The following is a 26419-nucleotide window of genomic DNA, read 5'->3' as shown; positions in this document are numbered from 1 at the left end:
CAAAAAAATCTAGGAATACTTGTGTTTAGCAAACAAATTTTAGGTTTCACCCTTGTGCATTTCACCCATTATCTAGGAACAATTAACCATTTGGCTCTGAGGAATAATTCAGAACAACAACTCCTGGGGGAGAACTAGATTGGTTGGTTGATGATCAAAAAGAACTAAAGCATGTCTGAAGGCAATTAGCCCCCAGCACTGTGACCAAGGCACTAGAGGTGGGGTTTTTCCTTCTGCCTTCCACACACCCTTTCAGGCTGAACAAGGTTTTTTGTTTTTTGTTTTTTTATACTTTTTTAGGGTACATGTGCACAATGTGCAGGTTTGTTACATATGCCATGTTACATGTGCCATGTTACATGTGCCATGTTGGTGTGCTGCACCCAGTAACTCATCATTTAACATTAGGTGTATCTCCAAATGCTATCCCTCCCCCCTCCCCCCACCCCATGACAGGCCCCGGTGTGTGATGTCCCCCTTCCTGTGTCCATGTGTTCTTATTGTTCAATTCCCACGTATGAGTGAGATCATGCGGTGTTTGGTTTTTTGTCCTTGCGATAGTTTGCTGAGAATGATGGTTTCCAGCTTCATCCATGTCCCTACAATGGACATGAAATCATTATTTGTTATGGCTGCATAGTATTCCATGATGTATATCTACCACATTTTCTTAATCCAGTCTATCATTGTTGGATATTTGGGTTGGTTCCAAGTCTTTGCTATTGTGAATACTGCTGCAATAAACATACACGTGCATGTGTCTTTATAGCAGCATGGTTTATAATCCTTTGGGTATATACCCAGTAATGGGATTGCTGGGTCAAATGGTATTTCTAGTTATTTTTTAACCACTTTCTGAATTACACTTATTTAAATTCCTTAATAATTATTCCCTATTTCACAAGGATGCCTTTCTGTAACATCTTGAAAATGTTACACAAATAGTCTTTCTTGAGGCACCCTCTAGTGGTAATACTAAAGATCACAATCAAAAAAGATTGTGCCCAGAGTAGCAGTACCACTTGACACTTTGGGTTTAGGTTGTGATCTACCAAAAAATAAATTAAACTCATTAATATTTCTATTTAGGGAAATTCTGACAAGCAATTTTATAACAAGATCACTTTATTAATTATAAAGCTTCAAAAATACTTAGTGACAAAAACTAACAGATCAGGTTAACTACATGAGACTTTTCAGGGGAAAAAAGCCATACAAAAGCAAAAAAAAAAAAAAAAAGGGAGAGAGAGAGAAAGAAATGGGACAGAAACTATCCTTGACTAACATTTTAAAGGTAAGATTATTTACTAACATTATTTTCTGAAATTACATTATTAGATTAGCATTCACTTCCTACTAATCTCCTGAAGCCATCTCACTAAAAATTATGCTTTCAAAACAAATTAATGAGCTGAATTCATTTTCTATGAGTGTATGTTTTGACTTACTTCATTAACTTTTTTGACATGGAATTGTTATCTTTCAATGCTGCTGCAAAGGCTTCCTTATATTCTTCTAATTCGGTTGTAACCTCTTCATAAGCAGTTTTCATTTCTGAGAATTTACATTCCACATCTTTAAGTGTGAGTTCCTTCTTATTTAGTGAAGCCATATTATCCTTGTTTAACTGCTCTAATTGTTTTTCATATTGTGCTCGTTCCTAAAACAAAGGAAAAGAATACACTTTTAAAACAATTATAACCTAATTATTGTATGTTTGTTGCCTTTCATTTTGAGTCAGTGATTCAAAGAGCGATTTTGAATATGTTAGTAAAAGAGGCTGAAGCTTAAAATATCTATCAGCAATATCAAAACTAATAACTGAATTCAGAATTGTCTGATTTATAAAAATTCAAAATCATAATTATGTTAGTATTAATGTAATCTGGTCATATAAAAAGTAATAGAATCCATTCATAATTTTAAAAAGTGATTAATGAACGTAGCTTATGACCAATTCAAAAGTGTCACATAATTTCTAAATCACAATTTTTTCTTATGCCAACTGATCTTAATCATCAAACGACTCCACAGTGAGTTGTTACTCTGAAAGATTGATTTTGTTATAATAATAATGGAAATGTAAATATTTAAAAGAAAAAACAGATCTCATTTTTTTTTTCTAGAACTCTACAAAGCAAATTGCTGCAAGAAAGGCAGAGGAAACATAATATATACATATCCAAAATATAATTTGTGGTGAAATAAATGAAAGCACATTACAGATAAACTTACCTGATTTAAAAAACTAACCTGTAAGTGGATTTCTACTAATTTTTCTACTGCCTGCATTGCCTTTTCATCTAGCTCCGATTTATATTCTTGTAGTTTACTAAGTTCTACCATATTGTTTTCCATATGTGTCTTAAGATTTAATATTTCTTCTTTCAACATCTTTTTATCCTCCTCAAGTTTTTCACATTCCTGTTGTACTTTTTTCATAGATAAAAACTCCTGTTGAAGAACTTGATTGTCTTTAGCCAAATTGACACATTTTGAAGATAAAGCTTCCTTCTCTGCTGTAAGATCATCAAACTGCATGAATAAAATAATATAGCTTGATAATGAAGTAGGCTGAGAATAATCTAATACAAAACCAATAGCAAATTTTGAAATGCATTTACTTGCAATAAAATGTTATCTGTAATGCAGTGGATTCTTCAAATGTGAACCCTTAAATTACTCAGAATTTTAAGAACAAAGTTAAAGTTACCATGAGTCACAGAAATATATTATTTACTATCATCATCTTTGCCACAGAACTTTTGCACTTCATCTTACTTTTATTTTTCTGATAATTCATTTTTGTTCCTTCTTAGATGGCACTTAAGTTATCTCTTAGTAAAAAGTGTCTAACCACCTTCCCTCATTATCATTCCTCATAATATGTCAAAAAAAGTTGCAGAGATATCATATTGAGTTATTTAGGCCAAAGTCAATAAATGGCTCTCAGAATAAGACTTTGAAAATAATATAACACTCTATACTAGGCATGGTGGCTCATGCCTGTAATTGTAGCAATTTAAAAGCCTGTGCCAGAAAGATCACTTGAGGCCAGGAATTTGACATCAGCCAGAGCGACATAGTGAGACCCCCATGTCTACAAAATTTTTTTTTAAATTAGCTGGGCATGGTGGCTCATGCCTGTAGACCCAGCTAGTTGGGAGACTGAGGCAAAAGGATGGCCTGTACCCAGAGTTCAGGGCTGCAATGAATTATGACCACATCACTGCACTTTGCCTGGATGACAGACAAAGACCATATCTCAAAAAAACACAAAATAATGAATCCTGTAAATAAGGATTCTGATGCCATAAGCCCTTCCTTAAACTGCAAATGTTTCATACTAATTTGAATTGCATTTTAAGAAGTAATGATTCTTGGGGTAAAGGCCATAGAATACACACCCAGAAATAAATCCGCATATTTACGGCCAACTGATTTTGGACAAAGGTGCCAAGAACATACACTGGGGAAAGGACAGTCTCTTCAAATGAATGGCACTGAGAAAACTAAATATCCATATGGAGAAGAATGATACTAGCTTCCTATGTAACAGCACATAATGAAATAAACTCAGAATTGATTGAAGACTGAAATGTAAGGCCCAAAATTATGAAACTAACTCTAAGTAAATATAGGAAAAATGCTTGAGGACATTAGGCTGTACAAAGATTTTTATGGGTAAGACATCAGAAGCATAGGCAAAAACCAAATGATAGACAAATGGTATTACATTAAGATAGTTTCTGCCCAGCAAACTGAGTGAAGAGAAAACCGGTGGAATGGGAGAAAATATTGTCAACTATTCATCTAATAAGGGACTAATATCCAAAATATACAAGAAACTCAAAAAACTTGAGAGTAAAAAAAATCTGAGTTCAAAATTGGGCAAAATATCTAACTATACTTTTTCTTTAGAAAAAATAAATACAAATAGCCAATAAATAAATTTTAAAATGCTCAGTATCACTAATCCTCAGGGAAATACAAATCAAATCTTCAATGTGATACAATCTTGCTTCAATTTGAATAAATTGCTATCATTGAAAAGACAAAAAAATAACAAATGTTGGTGAGGTTCCAGAGAAGAATAAACTCTTACATGCTGTTGGTGGGAAGGTAAATTAGTGCAGCCACTATAGAAAACAACATGAGGGTTTCTCAAAAAACTAATAATGGGACTGCCAAGGGATCCCGCAAACCCACTATTGGGTATTCAGGCAATAGAAAAGAAAACAATAGATCAAAAAGATACTTGTACTTGTATGTTTATTGTAGCACTATTCACAATAGCTGATGTATGGAATCAACCTGCATGTCCATCACCAAATGAATGGACAAAAAACTGTGGCACACAAACACAATGGAATACTATTCACCATATAAAGGAATTCAATCCCATTATTTGTGGCCATGTGGATCAGTCTGAGGGATGTTATGTTAAGTGCAGACACAGAAAGATAAACACTGCATAGTCTCACTCATGTGTGGGAGCTAAAGAAAAACTGAGGGCTGGGCAACACGGCTATTGCCTGTAATTTCCTAGCACTTTGAAAGACCAAGGCAGGAGAATCACTTGAGGACAAAGTTCCAGAGCACCCTGGACAACATAGGTAGATAGCTCTACAAAGTCAAAAATCAGACAGATGCAATGGTGCATGCCCATAATCCTAGCTGCTCAGGAGGCTGAGGTGGGAGGATCACATGAGCCCAAGAGTTTGAGGCTGCAGTGAGCTATGATCAAGCCACTGTCTCTAGTCTGGGTGACTACAGTTGCCCAGAGCCCAGACTAGGCTAGCAAGGCCCTGTCTCTTAACAACAACAAAAAAGCTCACAGAGGTAGGGGAGGGGAGGATGGTTAAGGGATACAGAATTGCAGTTAGATAAGAGGAATGAGTTCTGGTGTTCTGTGGCATTGTAGGGTGAATATGGTTAACTATGATTTATTGTATATTTTTAAAAAGCCAGATGAGTTTGAATGTTCACAATTCAAAAAATGAAAAATGGTTGAATTAGTAAATGTGCTAGTTAGCTTGATCATTACACACTATATACATGTATCAAAATATCAACTCTATTGGCCAAAGTTATGTATACACATGTCAATTAAAACAAAAGAGAAGCTATATTTATCCCATTAAAAAAACAGAATATGGGCAATCCTTACAGACTTCCTTCTAATGAAAAGAATGCAGTAAAAGGGATATCACGTGGCTTCCCTATCTCAGACTGCTTTCCCTTTGAACTCAGGCCCCAGATTGTGAGAGAGATCAGGCCACAGAGACAGCCTGGGAGTGTCAGTGTCAATGTTCACGCTGCCTGCTCCAACCAAGGTTCCAGCCAATGGCCAGCATCAACCATCAAACATATGGGTGAGCAAAGCTTCAGATGATTCCATTTCCCCAGCTGATCAGCTGTTCCTAGGGAAGCTGAGGGGAGCAGAGATGACCTGTCCTGGCTAAGCTTTTTTCAAACCACAGGTTCATGAACAAAATAAATGTTTTTCTTTTAAGCCACAAAACCCTGGATAATTGTTAGAAAAACAAGTTTTAAAAAGAGACAACAGGAAACATAACTTACGCAGAGAAAAGAGTCTCCTTTAAAGTAGGATCTAAAAAATGCTGAGATTAATTTATTGATGGCAAACATTATTGAGAAGCAGTAGATAACCAGGAGAGAGACATAAGCTGCTGAGGAGGAACATTTCCTAAAACCCCCTTCAATTATGAACTCTGATATCAAGGCAAGGGTGTCTCCTTACAATTTCCCCTTAAGTTAGGAAATAAGACTGCAAAGCAAGAAGATGTATGATTTGAAAAACAACTAGAAATACTTGGTTAGATAACCAAAATCAGACATTTACCTGATTTCAGTTAATGGAAATTCTAAAAGAATAAACTTTGAGTATTTATTAATCAATCTAGTATTCAATTTTCCTTTTCCTTTTCTCAATGAGGAAATAAGGAGAACATTATGGAATGATTTTTAGTCTTCACAGAAGTAAAATAAACACAGTATGCTTTGAGTGTTAAGACATCAAATGCAATTTCTCCTTTACCTTACTTCAAGCTTGTTTGTATGGAGAAGTTAAGACCGTCCCATCTCTGTTATGCCACAATGCTTCTCTACAGCACACAACTTGGCTCTGAAATTTCAAAAGTCAAAATACTAATCTACTATTTGTCTCTGATAAATTGCCTGAACATTACCTGATTTTGAAGTGCTGCACTCCTAAGACTTTTTCTTGGAATGAGTTAAACTTTATATTCCAAGAATCCTCTACTGAGCTAGAAAGCAGAGCTGTGCATCTCTGTTTCAGTAAAAGGAGGTCAATACAGGGAACTGTGGTTTCTGAGAATGCAAGATCTGCATCAAGTAAAGGATTAGATGCAGTGCTACCCAAGAGAACCAGCTACCAGGTGGAAAGAGGATCTGCGAACTACAAGATGATGACTTCACTTGATTTCCACTGAGGAAAGCTGGCAGCTCAGACTTCTCCTTCCTGGATGGTAAACATCTATGGAAGATTCTATGAATTATAATGAGTTAGCAAAACATAATACACTAAATATTAGACTACGTCAGCAGAACCTGTGACCAAAACTTACTGAAAATATAACTATAGAGGGAGGCGATGGAATAGAGACTGAAGGTTTGAATAGAGAAAAAAAGAAAGTGTGTCTTGTAAGCCTGACTTGCCATCATGTCTTAGAGTAAGTAAGGTATAAGCTGGCCAGAGACTCCTTTGTGACACAAAAGGTGAAGTTAAAGATATTCCACTAAATTTAATTTTTATTATGATATAAGACAACTGGTAATATGCAACATGATTGAAAAAAACTTCTCATTAAATTCAATTTGGCCTTGGCATAAGAATAGATATAAACAAACTAAGAATTGATAATCTACAAATAAACCTGCACATTTACAGTCAATTGATTTTATACAAGGTTAACAAAAGAACAGAATGGGAAAAGAATAGTCTTTTCAACAAATGGTGCTGGGACAACTGGATATCCACATGCAAAAAATAAATAAAGTTGGACCAAATATCTTATTTAAAAATTACCTCAAAATAAAACAGTGAACTGTAACAGCTAAACCTATAAAACCCTCAGAAGAAAACCCTGGCATAAATCTTTGTGACTGCATTTGGCAGTATTTTCTTAGCTATAACTCCAAAGGAAAAATGGATTCAATGGACTTCAAAATTGAAAACTGCTGTGCCTGAGAAGACAGTATCAATAAGTGAAAAGGTAAGACACTGAGTAGAAGAAAGTATTTGAAAAGCATGTATCTGATAAGGGACTTACATATGTAGGATATATAAAGAACATCTGCAATTCATAAATAACAAGATAACCCAACTTAAAAAATGGGCAAAGATTTTGAATAGATATATTTGCAAAGAAGATATAAAGATGGGTAATAAGCACATTAATAGATGCTTAATGTAATTAGTCATTAGGAAAAAGTAAATCAAAACCACATGTGTTATCACTTCACACCACAGGATGAAACATTTTTTCAATAAAAAAGAGAAAATAAGTGTTAGGAAAAATGTAAAGAAATTAAAACCCTTATCCAATGCTGCTGGGAATGTAAAGTGATGCAGCCACTTTGGAAAACAAACTGGCAGCTCCTCAAAAGGTTAAGCATGAAGTTACCATATGACCCAGAAATTCCAGTCATGAGTATACTCCAGAAAATCAAAAACATACGCAAGCACAAAAACTCATACATAAATGTTTACAGCAGCATTATTAATAAGAGTCAAAAAGTGGAAAAAAACAAAACGTCCATCACCTTTGGGTGGGAAAGAACCCAAAGGTCCATCACCTGGTGAATGGATACATAAAATGTTTGATGTATCCATACAATGGAATATCACTCAGCAATAAGAAGAAACTGAGTACTGATACTGTATTAGGACGAGACAGCAAAATGCCTAGGCAGACATGGAAGGGTCCCCAGAGAATCCCCAACCAGCCCCACAAGTGTTTACACCAGATGTTATGTGCAGATAAGGGAACCTGGACTTGTCTTGCCTGGACATGCCAACAGCAGACCCGAGGCCCACAAGCACTGGGGGGATGGGGTGGAGTCACCAGGAATTCACGCCTTATGCAGAGGAGGAACCTGGCCGCTTCAGCTCTTGTGCTCCTGGTATTCAATTGTGAGGTGGAAACCTGTTTGCAGGACCCCCCCTCTTTGCTGAGAGCTTTCCTTTCACTTAATAAATTCTGTCCTCCTCACCCTTCAATGTGTCTGTGTGATTAATTTTTCCTGGTCATAAGAGAAGAACCCAGATTGAGCTGAACTAAGGAGCAAAAACCCTGCATCAATATCTGCTACAGCACAGATGCAGCATGGAAAATTATGCTAAGTGAAATAAGCCAGTCATAGTAGACCACTTGCTTTTCATTTCAGAGGCTTATAGGCAAATCTATACAAAGAAGGTGGGTGGTTACCTAGGGCTGAGGGAGGAAGGGAAAACTAGTGAAGATAGCTAAATGATGTGGGGTTTGTTTTAGGGTGATGAAAATGTTCTACAATTGATTGTAATGATGACTGCATAACTCTCTGAAAATACTAAAGTTAGTATATTGTATATTTTAAATGAGTGAATTGCATGGTGTGTTCATTATTTCTCAATGAACCTGTTACCCCCCACCCCAAATTAATTTGGTACTAGTGATCTGGAGACAGGTACTGCTTGGTTTCAGATCACTGGCCAGGGTTCAAGGCCTAAGAGCATCAACAGCATGTCCTTTTCATAGAAAAAGAGATTTATATTTTAAAAGCTATCCTTTTCATTAGTTTCAAGTCTGTAAAATTAAATGAAAAATCTTTCACTGCTTAAAGCACTGACAGATTTATATTGAGGAATAAGACCTTGTTTTCTTTGGCCCCAATTTCTATCTAAAGGGTCTGGGAACCACACCCTTCAAACTATCAAATCTAATCAGATGGGTTTTATTAACTCTTATAATGTGGCTTCCTTTCTAACCTGATTCTGGTGCAGCATCACAGAGAGAAGAAGCTGAAGGAAATCAAAATATTTTACCCCCAAATATATTTTTTGTCATATTTTGAAATGGCTGCTGCAGGGCCAAGAGATTGAAATGGCCCTCATTAACGTAGCCCAATCTCTCCCCTTCCAGGTCTTCCCAGATCTGGGGAAGATTAACTAAGAGCCTGAGGCATTGAAAGTCTGAAAAGATATATTTGCCCTCTATTTTCTCAACATATTTTGGCAGAATTTGGGTTTTCCATTATCAATATTTTCCAAAATTACATGATTTTTAATACCAAAACTGATTTAAAATTACCATATGTTGGAATATAAATTATTCTATTATAAAGATACATGCATTTGTATGTTCATTGCAGCACTATTCACAACAGTAAAGCCATGGAATCAACCCAGATGTCCATCAGTGATAGACAGGATAAAGAAAATGTGGTACATATACACCATGGAATACTATGGAGCCATAAAAATGAATGAGATCATGCTTTTTGCAGGGATATGGATGAGCTCAAAGCTGATATCTTCAGCAAACTAATGCAGGAAGAAAAAACCAAACACTGCATCTTCTCACTTATAAGTGGGAGCTGAATGATGAGAACACATGGACTCGGGGAGGGGAACAACAAACACTGGGGCCTGTTAGGGTCAGGAGGGAGAGCATCAAGATCAATAGCTAATGCCTGCAGGGCTTAATATCTAGGTGATGGATTGATAGGTGCAGCAAACCAACATGACACACGTTTACCTATATAACAAACCTGCACGTCTCACACATGTAATCTAGACCTTAAGATAAAATAATTTTTTTAAATTACCTTCTGTTTTAGCTTCTTATTCAGAATATCCATTTTCAGTTGATCTGTTTTTAAGTCTCCATGGCAATCAAAGTCTTCATTTCCAAATACATTTAACATATTTATTGTCATTTCCAGGAGTTTCTTATATCTGTAGAAATGTACAGAATTAGTAAGTCAAGTACTTTTGAGTAAATATTTAATAATTGTTTAAACATCTGTTATGGCATATCAAAGAAACAAATCTATAAACTATGTTCCTTTCAGTTTCAACTGAACATAGTTTGAAAGCATTCTATATGAAATTATAATTTTAGATAAATAATATGAAGAACAATTTTATGGCATATATGGCAGGTAAAGTGATATTATAGCCATATAGTGTTTTTGTTTTGTTTTTTGTTTTGTTTTGAGATGGAATTTCACTCTTGTTGCCCAGGCCAAAGTGCAATGGTGTGATCTCAGCTCACTGCAACCTCTGCCTCCTGGACTCAAGTGATTCACCTGTCTCAGCCTCCCAAGTGGCTGGGATTACAGGTGTGTACCACCACGCCTGGCTCATTTTGCATTTTTAGTAGAGACGGGGTTTCACTGGTCAGACTGGTCTTGAACTCTTGACCTCAAATGATCCACCCACATTGGCCTCCCAAAGTGCTGGGATTACAGGTGTGAGCCACCACTCCTGGCCTAACCATACACTTTTTGTAAACAAACTACTCATATCCATGTTGGTATGCTAAGTAAAATAACCTATTACTAAATATAAGCCATAACCCAGAGATGAGTAACCAAGATAAAAAAGTAAAACACATACGTTTAAAAAGACACAAAAGTACATTTTGATACCCATTGACCACAGTCTATCAGAAGAAAAAAAAGTACACACAAAAAGCATCAAGGAGATCATTCAATGTAGAAAAAGAGAAGAAAACATCTTTAATATCTGAGTTGAGGAGAAAAAGGATACAGGCAGTTTTAGAAAAAAGGAAAGGGGCAGAGAGATGTGTGACGATTTAAAGACTTTGAAGAAGAGATCTAGACATCTTTGCTGACATAATGTCAACAAAATGAAAGAGATACAAAACCATGTAGAGAAAGGCAATGACAGAAAAATGTTGATTCGAATCAGAAAACCAAATTAAGTGCTCAGTAAATAAATAGAAAAGTAGCTGTGTTCAGGGCTTCAAAGACAGATTCCATTGTTTTAAAAAAAATCTGTGATCAAAACATGAATGTTCATTTTGCTTTTTCTTTAAGTTATACATATATTTTTATATATATGAAATTTATTTATGTAAAACAAGTTTAATAACGTGTATACTTCATGTATACAACAGAGGTACTCATGTACAATGAGTAAATTTCCATATGTTTTATATCTAAAAGAAAAAGAAACAGAAACAAAATATAAGCTACATATGAAGATAAATTTGATGTTAAAGTATGACACAAACAGGTCTTCTTTAAACAATTTGAATGCAGCAGACGATACTACAAAAGGAAGAAAAAATGACCACAGACAGCAAAAAATATCTTCAGAAATAAAAATTCAAACTAGATAATGAAGAGTGCACTGGACATTATATGTCCAAGGCGTGGTCATTGTTTTCAAAATCATTAAAGAATAAGTGGCCGGGCATGGTGGCTCATGTCACTTTGGGAGGCCGAGGCGGGCAGATCACGAGGTCAGGAATTCGAGACCAGCCTGACCAACTTGGCAAAACCCCGTCTCTACTAAAAATACAAAAATTAGCCGGGTGTGGTGGCACATGCCTGTAATGCCAGCTACTCAGGAGGCTGAGGCAGGAAAATTGCTTGGAGGCATAGGTTGCAGTGAGCCAAGACCACGCCATTGTACTCCAGCCTGGGAAACAAAGCCAGACTTTTTCTCAAAAAAAAAAAAAACAAAAAAGAATATTTTGGCATTCAAAAAAAATTTCACCTTGCCCCAGCAGCTCAGCTGACTCCCGCCCCCATGACACACATGTCTAAAAAGTTGTGCTGTGAGTTTCTGAAATACATTTTAAAATAGAATTCATTTAATTATGAAAATGCAAACATAAAATGAATTTGTATCTGTTTTAGTCAAGTAAAATTAGCGTTAAATCAATTAATAAATGGTTAACATGTTCTACAATATGAAAACCATACCCAGTTGCCTCTTCTTCTAATTCATCATTTTTCTTTCTTATTCCATTCACATTATACTTCAGTGATGATATTAACTCAAAAAGTTTTCTTAATTCTTCATTTTCTTTTTTAGGCTTAAAAAAAGTGTTTAAAATTATTTTTGTAAAATCTGTAGACCCTCTTTTATCTCAAAAATATTATTTCTCATAAGTGGATGAGTAATATGTTTTTAGGCAGGTGTATAAAGTGCATTTTATAAACCTGATGCCAATAAGGTCAGATTTCAATAATAGTCACTTTTCTTAAAACTGCTAAAAATGATTCAAATTTTCATCATTATCTTTTCTGAAATTTAAACTGCCAACAATGTTTGTTACAAATGAGGGCTTTTACACACAAAATACTAAGGGTTAGTTAAAAAAAAAGAGTAGTTATATTTACATTTTAGTTTTTAAAGATGCTCTAGAAATATTGTTTTTAATAGTTTAAGATATTCCAAGTTTTCTTAAATTATATCTTACTAAGACAAATTTTAGAAAACTCTTATCTAGTTCCCATTACATTTTTCATCCTCATCTGTCTTCAGGCTGAGCTAAATACTGTCATTCTAAGTATTCACCCATAGGTTTCAGTTTTTCCCTTTCTCTTAACCATTTCTCTTTAAATAAAGTTTATTTTTTCTATAATAAACAAAAACAACTTTTGTCTACTTTTTGTGGCTTTTCTATTATCCTGTTTCTCCCCTTCCATTGGACTCTATGACACATGGTCTCATTCAGAAATATTTTTTCATCAATTATTGTGTTTTTTATACTGAAATCTGATTTTTAATAATTCCAATAAAAAAGTCCAAGGGTCATGAAGGACTTTATCCTACTTTACTCAGCAGAGCAGTGACCAAATGCTCCCTCTGCTCCTCTGACCCCACTTCCTTTCTAAATGCAGTGACCTCTGTTCTTCAGCCCTATCCCTTTCTATTCCTCTGACCCCGCCTCCTTTCTAAATGCAGCGACCTCTGTTCTTCAGCCCTATCTCTTTCTATTCCTCTGACCCCACTTCATTTCTAAATTTAGCAACCTCTGTTCTTCAGCCCTATCCTTTTCTGGTTTTTTGTTTTGTTTTTGTTTTTTGTTTTGAGATGGAGTCTCCCACTGTCACCCAGGTTGGAGTGCAGTGGCATGATCTCGGCTCACCGGAACCTCCACCTCCTGGATTCAAGCGATTCTCCTGCCTCAGCCTCCCAAGTAGCTAGGATTACAGGCATATGCTACCACGCCCAGCTAATTTTCTGTATTTTTAGTAGAGACGGGGTTTCACTATGTTGGTCAGATTGGTCTTGAACTCCTGACCTCATGATCTGCCTGCCTTGGCCTCCCAAAGTGCTGGGATTACGGGTGTGGCCACCACACCCGGCGGCTATTTCACTTTTTAAATTCTCTCAGGACTCCTAAAATTTCCTAAACTGTTACCTAGATTCCCTAATCTACATTTCCAGCTCTGACCTTTTTCTTGAGGTCTCTTCCTTCTAGAACACATATCATAGACAATATTCTCCACCACATGCTCATACATTGCTACTTGGTGCAGATTACTTTTGTAGATAGTGAATCTTGTCTATTTTATGTTGGTTCTTATTGATGTTACTTTTGAGTATACTGTTATTTTCTAATCTCAGAGGGGGACTATCTCACTGCTATGATACTAACCAATATACTTTGTCCTTTTTTTCATTCTTTCTTCTTTTTTGGACCAGTATACTTTGTCCCTTTCTTTTCTTTTTTTGAGATGGAGTCACACTGTGTCATCCAGGCTGGAGCGCAGTGGTGCCATCTCAGCTTACTGCAACTTCTACCTCCTGGGTTCAAGTGATTCTCCTGCCTCTGCCTCCCAAGTAGCTGGGACTACAGGTGCACACCACCACGCCTGGCTAATTTTTGTATTTTCAGTAGAGACAGGGTTTCACCATGTTGGCCAGACTGTTTTTGAACTCCTGACCTCAGGTAATCCACCCCCCTCAGCCTCCCAAAGTGTTGGGATTACAGATGTGAGCCATGGAACCCAGCCCTCTTTTTCTTTGATAATGAAAACTTTCCCATGAGAATCAGATTATCAATTGTTTGCCTTTGTTTTCTTTTAAAGAATTTCCTTTTCCATAGAGATATGGCATGATGAACATCTTGTTCTAAAGTTCCTTTTGGGGGACACTTAACTATGTCATTGGGAGGCTTCAGTAAGTAGAGATCTCCCTTCTTCCCATTCAAGATTCTTCATCTCAAAATGGTGTCTACCAAATGTCTTAATCCAGGTAGTCCCTTGCTTAGAAATTCATGAAATAAGAACCTTCTCGAGAAGTTAGAGGCATTGATTAAGATGGTTGAAAGCTGCCCCTTATTATATGTTTTACTCCCAAGGTAGACATCAAAGTGGCTAATAATTCTATGTCTGATATCTAACTCACTTCTATGGGAATCTATACAACATGTTTTATTTATGAGACAGAGTCTCCCTGTGCTACCTAGGCTGGAGTGCAGTGGCTTGATCACTGCTCACTGCAGCCTCAATATTCCAAGCTCAAACGACCCTCCTACCGCAGCCTCCCAATGTAGCTGGGACTACAGGCATGCACCACCATGCCTCAGCTAAGTGTTTAAAAAAATTTTTTTTTTTTTTTTTTAGAGACAGGGTCTCACTATATTGCTCTGGCTGGTCTCAAACTCCTGGGCTCAAACAATCCTCCTGCCTCAGCCTTCCAAAACCAGGTGTTTAACTGGGGACTAACATGAAGCACTTAGAAGACTACATGGAACATAGTGAGCTACATAAAATATTTGCTATTAGCATAATAATTTTATTGTATATCTTAACAAAATTGTGTGTTTTACGCAGGTGGCATGCCAATGGAAGTATTCTCCTATAGCTGCACTGAATCATTCTTACCACTGAGAGTTGCAGCAAATGGGGGACATAATTTATAACTTACTTTTCTCTCTGTATGACTCATTAGGCAATGACTATGTATGTACTACAATGTAAATAGCACCTCCTGGATGGAATAGTATGTAACTGACATGACCAGCAGAGACAGGCTAAAGACACTGAGCTGAGAACCCTGGACTCTATTGCTAAGTCAAGGCTCCTGAATCCGTTCACTCTGAGCAACTGTTGCTGTGGTGCTGCCTTCACAAGCACTCTGCTGAGCACTGAGATTAAGGGGCTGTGCTATCCTTCATCAGACAAGCTGCACCCAGAACTGTTCAGCTGACAGACTGGGAGCAGTCCAGAAACACAGTAATGGCTACATAGTGAAAAAAGGCCAATTAGATTCTTTTTCATAGAGAGAAAAACATAAACACGTGATTGAACGCGTCTCCTGTGTTAGACTAATTGCGTTAGATTTGATATTTAATTGCTAAAAATACATTTAGAATATAACCTTACTGTGTCAAGGTCTCAAAGAAGAAATACTTGGTATGGTATAAAGGATTGAACTGTATGCTACAAACCTCTAAGCTAAAATATTTTCAATGTATGCAAGGATAGGTGGCATACATATTATATATTATTCCCCCATTAAGCAAATTTATAATGAGAGAAAATTATCTTCCATAAAAAAAAGCCATGTAAAATTAAGGACTAAGTTTTTCAGCACAGACTAGACAACGATTGCTAACACATAAGGTCAATGAGAGAACAGTCAGAGAAAGCTTCATGAAAACAAAAAAATTGTCTGCCAGGTCTGAATGAATGAGGCTAGATGAACAGAAACTGAGAAGGCAGAAAGGATAGCATGAGCAAGACAAGTGCTGAAATCTGCCCAGTTAACTCTGAGAATAAAGTCCAATGGCAGGGAAATAAAAACCCGTGTCCACATAATAACCTGTAAGTGAATGTTCACAGCAGCATTTTTCATAATAGCTAAAAAGTGGAAACTAACCTAAAGGTCCATCAACTGATGAATGAATGGAAAACCAGTATAGCCATGGAATAGAATATCATTTAACTATAAGAAGAAATAAACTATGAATGTGTGCTAAAACATGCATGAATTCTAAAAACATTATGCTAAGTGAAAAAGCCAGTCACAAAGGACTACATATTGTATAACTCTATGTATATGAAACATGCAGAACAGGCAAACATATGGAGACAAAAGTAGATGGTGGTTGCCTACAACAGGGGTAGGTGGAGGGACATGGAGGAAGGCTGCAGTCATGCCTAGGAGATGTGGGGTCACTTTTCAGGGTGATGAAAATGCTGTGAACATACTAATAGATACTGAGTTGTACATTTTAAATGGTTGAACTGTCTGATATGTGAATGACATCTCAGTGAATTTTTTAAAATCCAAAGGCAGGATCAAGATAATTTTCTCAACTCTTAATTTTTGATGTACATGCTATATCAAATCTAAATATTTCTACAGTTCTACAGTATATTTTAAATAAAAGATAGATAAAGAAAATGCCTGACTTTTCAAATAGTTTGTAAATTAACCTAAAACATGCACATTTCAAAGAATAGTATAATGGCCTTTCTGTACAAGTTAACCTAGAATCTGTGAAACAAATAGACACAGATTCTGTGTCCATTCACAAAAGTGAAGAAATAAGACAATTTTCTGGAACATTCCATGAAACATTCTCCTCTGATTTAATCTGGCCTGCTTCATCAGAGCAATACAAAAATTACTTAAAAATACTGTTTAACAGGAAAAAAGTCAATTTTCTATGAGGAATGATGTATAATTCTCAACTTTTCCAAGGGTACATATTGTAAGAGAAAAGGTATGCAATGGTTTTTCAAAATGGTAGAATGAAAGTCACAATATAAAAAAATAAGTACATTATAAAGATAGTAAAATGGAAATCATTCATTATAATGAAAATAAAAAATCAAGCTTCTGCCAAAATTAGTATCCTAAAACATGTTATATAATTCAACTAGCTACAGAATAACTGTTGACATGTTAAATTCCATACATACTTGACTTTCCACTTGAAATAATTTCTTCTTTGAGGCCTGTGTCTCATCCAAATTAATGTGACAACGTGATATACCTTCCAGTGGAGACTCTAACGTTGTTAATTTTTTTACGCTGTCAGCCACTTCTTGTTGAAGTTGTCTCACAACCACCTGATAAAATATTTTTGTTACTGATTTTATAAATTGCCTTATTATTAAATTATGTTAATAATGTTTAATTCTAACATATCTACTTTGAAAATTATCACCACACATATCAATTCACCTTCTTTTAATCACATGTACACATTTTTATTTATTACTGAATTCAGTGAGGGATGCAGAATATGTTCTCTTCCTGCCAAATTGGTATTCTCTTACTTACACAACAGATTCACTCCAACATTCAATCATCTCAGAAGCTCAACTCAGCCTCAAAGTTCCTAACATATTCAATCACCTGTTCAAATCCTTCCAACAGATTCCTATCTCAGAATAAAAGTAAAATTCCAATGGCCTTTGAGGCCCTAGGTAAAAAGGCCTCTACCTCCCTCTCTGACTTCAAAGCTCCTACAACTCCCTCCTGTAATTATTCCATTCCCACTGTATGTGAAGCCTGCCACCCCTCAGTCTGAAAATGGAGATGTAATGCCTAACTCGTAAATCACAGACAGCTACAAGTATTTTTGTACTGAACAAAATTATATTCCAATGACAGTCATTAAGCCTTGAAATAAAAATTATGAGCTAATTATTAATATAAATATTCAAAGTAAACTATAAATACCAGTGGGAAGACTAAACCAAATATAGTTTTGCAAAGTTTTACCACATTTATCCTAAATTATGACTTTATAACAAGTAGGTGCCTTTAAAACATTACGTGGTCATAAAAATACGTAATTTGACATATTTTCAGATTTGTTAAATTAATATGAATAATAACAAAGCTATACCAACTAAAATACATAAAAAGCTAGTTAAAGCAAGGTATTACAAGACACAGCAATACACTTCAATTCATCTGGGGAATCTAGAATTAAGTGTCGAAGAAAATCACTTAATTAAATTTTAATTTGAAAATACTTCAGGTGTAAACATTTCCATTTATAACTACATTATGGTCTTAACATGTGGCAACATAAAGACATTAAAATTACTATTTCAGCAGTACAGAACTATCTACCTTAAAATATGACTCTGTGCCTAATAAAACTTCATAGGTGACACAATGTCTTTTCTCAAAGTAAATCATCTCTCACCTCTTTTATTTCCTAGAAATGAGGCATGTTTCTAAGCCGATATAGTAAACACATTTTTCCTTTCTTTATTAAAACAGCTTTGTTGAAATATAATTTACATACTATAGAATGTATCTGTTTTAACTTAAAGTTAAAAGATTTTTAGTACATTTACTGAGTTGTGCAGCCATCTCTACAATCCAAATTTAGAGCATTTCCATCACTGTAAGATTCCTCATGCCCATTAGCAGTCACTACCAGCTTCCAGCCCCAGCCCCTTGCAAACATTAATCTACTTTTTGTCCCTATACATTTATCTTTTCTGGATGCTTTATGTAAATGGAATTATACAGTATGGTAAACACACTTTTTATCTAGATTTTTATATTCAACTAAGTTCAACATGTATCCAGAACCAAATGTTTAAATTTTCTTTCTAGAAGTTTGAAAATATTTATCTTCCTTGATACTACTCCTTCTGCTTTCTCTCTCTCATACTGAAAGAGACTTTCTTTTAAATGATCACATTCATTCATTAGCTTCTTACTTTTCTCTTCTAGTACGAGGTCTTTCTTTCCACTCTCAATAAAGCCTCTTTGGATATTAGTTACTATATCTTTATGATCCTCTTTCTGATGAACGTCATCTAGTTGCTGTACAAGCCACGCATTTTCACGTTGGAGGTGACATATCCTCTCTTCTACACAGTTCCACTTTCCAGTGGAATTATTCACTTTAGCTTCTGCATTTTGATACATCTCTTTCATTTCCTGTGTTTGCTGCTGTGTTTGCCTTAGGTCGTTTTGTACAGTTTCTAAAGCCAATGACTTTTTTCTGAGACTATCTCTTGTCTTACGGAACTTATCTTTTAAGGCATTGAATTTAATGTGTGTTTCAGAAAGTTGTTCAGTAAGAAACTCATTCTCGTCTTTTACTTTGGAAATAGCAGAACTCATTTCTACTTGTACAGAAACATCTTGTGTTCTCTCTAAAGCAAGTTTTAGGTTTCTTTCTGTTTTCACACTTTCACTGTGTTTACTTATAGCAGCAGCCAGTCTAGACTGATAAGATTCAATGTCAGCTTCCAGTCTTTTCTTGCTTTCTTTTTCCTTCAACAGTTCGGCATTGAGCCTTGTATTCTCAGCCTTGAGATCATTAAGCTCTTGTTGATACCGGAATGCTGTTTCTGTTATCATTTCCTCATTGAGTTTTATATACTTTTCAAGGGCAGCATTTGTTTCTTTAACAATTTTAATGTCCTTAAGATATTTATTTTCTTTTTCCAAGTTGTCATTTTTCATTGTACATATTTCCTGTCTGAGTATGGCAATATCTGCCTTCAAAATGCAATTTTCATCCATCAGACCTTTCGTTTCTTCATGATTATGAAAATCCTAAATAAAACAAAAGAAAGTTTTAGCTAGTACTCAATAAAATAACATATCATGATTACCTCTGAAGTTAAAGAATAACCTGCACATCCGTACACTAAAAAGTTTACCATAAGTGGATATCCACCTGGAGAAAAAGTTGAAGCAAAACTTTGAACCTTATAGAGCATAAATTCCAGAAAGTTCAGAAATGTATTTAGAGTCAATGAATTTATAAAAGTAAACACACACATGCACACCAGAGAATTTTTAAGAATATCAGAATTGGAAAAGCCTTTCCCTGAATTACAACAAACTCAAAAGCATAAATTAAAGCATTAACAAATTTGACTAAATTAAGATATATCAAAAAATTGCATTTACACTTTGATATCTAACCCATACACCACCCTATAGTAAGAACTTTTGTTCACACGTATTTGGACAGATAAAATTTCCCAGAGTTATTACAGTTCTGTTTCACCGATAACATTCTATTTCAGTTTGACTCTTTTAACACTTTTATAGTCAGTTATAAGAATTACATTCACTAAATCATAAACTAGACATTATACTAGTCACTCCTATATACATTCATTGATGAACTCATCTAGTTACCACAATTTTGAAAAAGAAATGTTAAAAATATAAGCAAGCTACAGGATTTTCCCCAGGACTTCTGACTCTACTTCTAGTTCTCCAACAGATCACAGTTACTTCTGTGGTGTAAATACATCAATACGAAAGAAAACTTTTATTTCAAAACACCAACAGTAAATAAGATAAAATTTATAGAGCTCTTCTTAGAATATCATGAGATTATTTGTGATTACAATAATTTCTGTTTCCTCTTTATAATATTAGGTGCAGTAATCAATATGAAATAGGGGAAAGTACAAGGACAAATTTTACCTGGAACAAAATTTTTATCAATAGGTTATCACTAAGTATATATTATGGCATATTATTGTTTTCAAAAGCTCTTTGTAATAAAATAATATCCTATGTGGATGCCAAGATTTATAATAAATATTAATAATTGTACCTGTAAGTGTCATCATTCATTTTTAAAAATGAGATAACATTTCTGGTTTTAGACCTAAACAATATATATTAAATCAAGTGGATATTATAAGTAACAGTGATAAGATAAAGTTTAAAATATATAATTTTTACCAAAGATTGATTTACCCAATTTGGAGTATTTCTTGCAGTCTTTGATTTCATCTCTAGTGACTGAACAGTTGGTTCAAGTTGTTTTGCTTCAACTTCTTTCTTATATTGTTTCTCTTTCCTTTCTAATTCTTCTCTATTTTTTTTTGTACAGCATATTAACATTTGTTTTTTCTTCATTTTCTTGTTTTAAGGTGCATCTGCAGATAAAGACATTTATCTTAAAATTCATTTTGTTAAAAAATAAAGAGTTCATCCTGTGATATACCTCTGCAGATGTTGTTTATTATCCTAATAAAATTTCTATGTTCTGGATTATTTTTCCTTTGCAGTTCTCAGATATTTAATTTCTCACTTCAACATCTTCAAAAGAATGCATATACTTGAAAAGTAGTAAGGAAAGAATATTCTGCTAAAGTTTTTGTTACTAGTCACTCTAATATATATTATAAAAAAGGATACCAGAGATAATTCAGTAAAGTTACAGGTTCAAAATTACCTTTTTAAATCACACAGTCATAATTACTCCCTAATTAGAAAAGATCATTTACAATCAACTCAATTTTTAAAGTTACTATTTATTGACAAGCGTATAAGTTCACTAGAAATAAATTTTCATCTTTATGAAATATTGCAGGTGTTTCTCCAAATGATTTACAGAGTGAGATGACAACTTCAGATGTCTCTCACACAAACTATATCTGCAGATGACTGTCATCCAAAACTAGGCTAAAGAGTCTAACATCTGTTTCCCCACACTTTTTATAATTATTTCTTAATACTTTCAATTCACCTTCTTATTACATATATTTTATATATTCATTAACCTATTGTTCATTATGTGTAATATATAATTAATGCCCTTAATAAGTATGTGTATGTTTACACAAGTTATGTTTTCCTGTGAAATCTAGTCCCAGAAGTGGAGTTGTTGAGTTAAAGGGATGTCAGGCTATTTGAAATTTTGATACACAGCACTAAGTTACCCTTCAGAAATAATTTACTAATTTCCTATACCAACAGTGTATGAGAATGCCTTTTTCCTCACATTTGCCAACACTAGTAATTACTTCTTAAATATCAGCATGACTTTACAAAATATATCTTACTTTATGTTAATTTGCATTTTTCTGATTACCAGGCAGGGCTAAATACCCCTGGTAAAAATATAAAACTTGTTAATCATAAGGAATATTAGTCCAATTTTGAATTAGTTTATAGCACAATGACAATTATCTCCTGTGAAATACTACTATAGGCGGCCAGGCACGGTGGCTCACTCCTGTAAACCCAGCACTTTGGGAGGCCGAGGTGGGCAGAACACCTGAAGTCAGGAGTTCGAGACCAGCTTGGCTAACATGGTGAAATCCTATTTTTACTCAAAATACAAAAAATTAGCCGGGCATGGTGGCACATGCCTGTAATCCCAGCTACTAGGGAGACTGAGTCAGGAGAATCGCTTGAACCCAGGAGGCAGAGGTTGCAGTGAGCTGAGATCACACCATTGCACTCCAGCTTGGGCAACAAGAGAGAAACTCCATCTCAAAAAAACAAAAACAAACAAAAAAAACCCAAAACCAAACAAAAAAAAAACACACTGCTATAAGCTTACTTATCATGCTCTTCCTTCAGCTTCTTGGGAAATTGCTGAGGATACGTTTTCCCAATCTTTCTTTGTTGGGTTAATCTGCCAGCAGCAGCAGAAGATGTACTATCACATATATTTTCTGAAAGCTGTATTTTTTCACTTTTGTTTGTATTATTTCCTTCTTTGACCTTTAATAAAAGTAAGATGAATAATAATTGTTATTATTTTATTCAATAAAAAGAACTTTTTCCCTGATTTTTTTTACTTGATTCAGGTTATCATCACTTTAATGATAAAAGTATTTTGTGCTTACTTTAATTTTATCATTATACATAATTATTATAATTATAAGATACTCTTATTTTATCATCGAAATTTTTGTCAAATCTGCTCATTTCTGTTTGAGTGAATAGAAGAATTTTCTAAAATTTCAAAAAGGGCTCTTCTCCATTTTGTGCTTTTATTCCCATCCACTCTTTGCTATCTGGTATAAATTTTTATGCTATCTGGCTGGCAGAAACAGAGAAATAAAAAGACACAGGCATAACATATGTCTTCTGTCTTTACTACCTGGATTTTACATGAAATAGCCAGATTAAGAGGATGTGACATTGTAGGCCTTCAGGAACAGTAAAGTAGTTTTCCCTTTTCTGTACTGAGCTACTCTTTTCCCCACTGCCTTTTATCTCTTTTTTTTTTTTTTTGAATCCTGTGATATCAAAAAAGTAAAAAAAGTAAAGGTTCTCTTTGAATTATGGGAACCAACGTTTGCCACAACACAAGAAGCAGAGTGAAACTGCTGAGTTTCTAGTGCAGAATTCTGGAAAATGAGATGCTTCCCAGATTTCACATTCAATTACCACAAAAGTTTATAGGTGGAAGACATATGGTACAGTTACCTACTTTAACCGCATTATCTACTGATAATGGGAGTCAAACCAACCAAGACATATTAAATGTTTCATCCAGAGCTCTTGAGGTGGCATTCACTAGCATTTCATGGCACCATATAACATGATACAATTCCATATTGCTGAATTACATAAATTACCAAATAAAATTATCAAATTAGTCAGATATATTAAAAGTCTAACTTGAGCAAAGCAATTTAATGCCTCAGAGGGTGGAAAAAGGCCTCATCTGCTTTTACTTTGAAAGAAGAAAATCTCTAGATTTTTGTCTATCTTTAGAACACAATGTACAGAACTCAACTTTCTACTAAAGAGTCAAAGGCTAAATTTTTGGCTAAGAAATTATGCTTCTTATATGATAAAAATCATACATGCCAAAACTTACCATACTTTATTAAACAACATAATGTAAGGTCTGATTCAACAGAAATATTGCAGAATGGTGATTTTTTAAAATATGTGTAAGTATATGTTTGTTTTCAAAAATATTGGAAATAACTATGATGGGACTGTAAGTTCAAACAGTTTGAGCTAAGCAGATAAACTTGCATGCATGAAAACACATTAAACAGACTCATTTGGCTGGGAATATTCGTTGCAAATCTCAAGGCTAGACGTGTTTTTGTGGCTTGTCTCAGTCATTGCTTCCCTCCCATTGTATTCCCATTCTATCATTAAATAAATGTAAATCATCTCTAAATGAATACAGAAAAAAGAATCTAGAATCTAGAGCTTGTTTCTTTAGCAATTTCTTTATGTTGATCTGGTTCAGAAGGTCACATGGTATGTGGCTGAATTAGTTTCCCAGCTCATACGCCACTTGGAAGACTGATAGTGAGACATAGGTTGATTAATGAACAAACATTATGAGAACATTCTCCAGAACCATTATTTAGATAGCAGAACTAATCTACTTTGACACATAATTACACATTTAGATAACCCCACTGTAACTGTACACGAGATTTTCTTGAATAGAAAATTTGACTAAATCAAACAATTGATAAAGAGGAAAAAGAAGCAGCAAGTGAACCTCTGTCTTTTTGAAGTTGGACTTGCTTTTCTCCAAAGCCAGGAACTCAACTTGTAACATGCCTACCTCATTCTTTTATTATTATTATTGTTATTATACTTTAAGTTCTGGTACATGTGCACAACATGCAGGTTTGTTACATATGTATTCATGTGCCATGTTGGTGACCTTGGAATATCTTCCCATAAGTCTTCTAGCTACATTTTTGATGTTCTCTCACTATGTGGCAAAGAATAACTCACATTTTATAATTCAAGATTCATGCTTCTGTAGTTGTTAGCACTGGGATTGCCATATAGTGGCTTCTGGAATAAACGCTGTATTGGTTTTCTGTTTTCATAAGTATCTGTAGCAGCAGAAATACTGTGGCTTTCTATCTGAATCATATGCTTCATTTCTTTGGGGTGGGTAAACAACAAATCAAAAAGACTTTCTGGATCTCTAGACTGAAGCCAATGCCTAATGTCCAATTTACAATTAGTGGTATCTGGGTTTACATTTTTTGCCATTTGCATGTCAAACTCTTAATCATCTTTCATTTCAATCATAATTACTGGGTTCCTTAATTTTTTGGTTTCTGTATCATTACAAAAATTTTCATCATCTGTGTTAGAAACAAGCTATGTGTCTGGTTTGCTATCATTTTTATAGTCTGATTTATTTTCATTTAAATGAAGCTTAGAAGATGACTGGTAACTGTATTTCAGGGACCTGGAGTATGAATGGAATAAAAAGACATTTGACATGGGCTTCCTCTGTTCAGGCGCTGCCTGGACTGCCACAGAGTTAGACCCTCCAGATGCATCTTCCTCCTCACAATTAGGGACCTGATTCATCAGATTAGAGGGCACTCCTTTTTTGTTCGTCCCTCTTTAGAGTTACTATGTAGGAGCTCTTCCTCAGGGCAAGCAGTAATTCTGGAGTTTTCAAAACTTTCACCAATATTCAGCTTGAACTTGTTTGTAATGAATTTTAAAGAAAGTCATGAATATACAGACAGATTATTCCCTTTATCACAATTCTTACCCAGTTCTGGTTCTTGAGACTTTTTTTTTTTTTGGCAGGTGCAAAATGGAAAACAAATTTGCTTGTTTTGTTTCTCAGATGTCTTTTCTGTCAGAGTGCATGTTTTAAAATTAGCTTTAATCAAGTATAAACAAAAATACTAGAAAATAATTAAAATTTAACTGTGAAACTTAATCTATGTGTTGCCACTCTTAAATTATGGGATTGTAACTAAAAAGTGAAAAATAATTTGCCTTGGCTTAACATAGGACAGAAATATGAACTGGCAAGCTGAACTCTTAGCATTTGTTTGGATTAAACTTAATGCATTATGTGTAAAATCTACCAGAAATGAATTCAAAGCTGATAGGTAGTATTATAAAATCTTCCTCTCTTACAAAGATTTTACCTCAGCATACCAGAAAAAGTGAGCCCCTACAGTGCGTGTATGTTTCTGAAGATTAACTAGAGACTAGGCAAACACTGAATTATTAAGAGCCAAACTGAACACCAATAAGAAAGGGAAGCAAAATTTTAAATTCTAATTCAAATAATATACTATGATAGTGTTATGTACCTAGATGGATTTTCTGCTTATATCCACTTCTAATATATTTTAAGTTCCACTAGTGATAGTGGATGGATTTTTTAAATTTTAGTAACATTTACTATGTATTTATGTCAAAATAAAGTTATTGTTTGTACCCTGACACCAAAGGTCCCATTCCACAAGGTAGGATTCTCTTAATAGGCAACTGCGTTGATTTTTATGACCCCATTCACTCCCTGAACACAGACACAGAACTCAACTGGTGACCACAAAACAGAATAAATCTTTAAACTCGGCACTGGTGACCAGCAATATAAAACTGCAACATTTGAACCACTGGCAATGATGACTCCTTTAACACTACTTTAACTCAGTGGCCACTGTTGTTAAACTGTTCATAATTTCTATCCCTTAATAATATAACCCAATATTTCATGTTACCTTCTGTATTATGAGTAAGGTTATACAAATAAAAGAGCAAAATAATTCTGAAAATGTCTTGCCTCAATTCCAAGGGTAAAGACAGCTATGAGTTACTAGAGATAGTAAGAATTACCAGAATAACTAATAGTTACTACAGATAGTAAGAATATCTTAAGTTTCATAACTGGTTAAAATGTTTTAA

At 34.7% G+C, this 26419-nt stretch overlaps 1 protein-coding gene and 1 pseudogene across 2 annotated transcripts in view; both read right to left on the bottom strand.

The window, feature by feature from the left end:
• LOC129135424 (ankyrin repeat domain-containing protein 18A-like) overlaps window positions 1–12169 on the bottom strand; it is a 53368-nt pseudogene extending 41199 nt beyond the window's left edge. Inside the window, exons 1-4 of the transcript XR_010149073.1 lie at window positions 11983–12169; window positions 9853–9982; window positions 2254–2535; window positions 1449–1660 (exon numbers count right to left, since the gene is read on the bottom strand). The product of XR_010149073.1 is annotated as an ankyrin repeat domain-containing protein 18A-like (transcript). The remainder of the gene's footprint in view (window positions 1–1448; window positions 1661–2253; window positions 2536–9852; window positions 9983–11982) is intronic.
• A 6403-nt stretch (window positions 12170–18572) lies between these two features.
• Window positions 18573–26419, bottom strand: part of LOC112207981 (ankyrin repeat domain-containing protein 20B) — a 42282-nt gene continuing 34435 nt past the window's right edge. The window contains 5 exon segments of the mRNA XM_054678010.2: window positions 18573–18637; window positions 18640–19558; window positions 20726–20854; window positions 20856–20907; window positions 22320–22483. Of these exon segments, the coding sequence (XP_054533985.1) occupies window positions 18588–18637; window positions 18640–19558; window positions 20726–20854; window positions 20856–20907; window positions 22320–22483 (1314 nt within the window). The 3' untranslated portion in view covers window positions 18573–18587.

This window comes from Pan troglodytes, chromosome 12, assembly GCF_028858775.2.
Source record: "Pan troglodytes isolate AG18354 chromosome 12, NHGRI_mPanTro3-v2.0_pri, whole genome shotgun sequence".
Taxonomy (NCBI): Eukaryota; Metazoa; Chordata; class Mammalia; order Primates; family Hominidae; genus Pan; species Pan troglodytes.
This window is presented reverse-complemented; position numbering and strand designations above follow the sequence as displayed.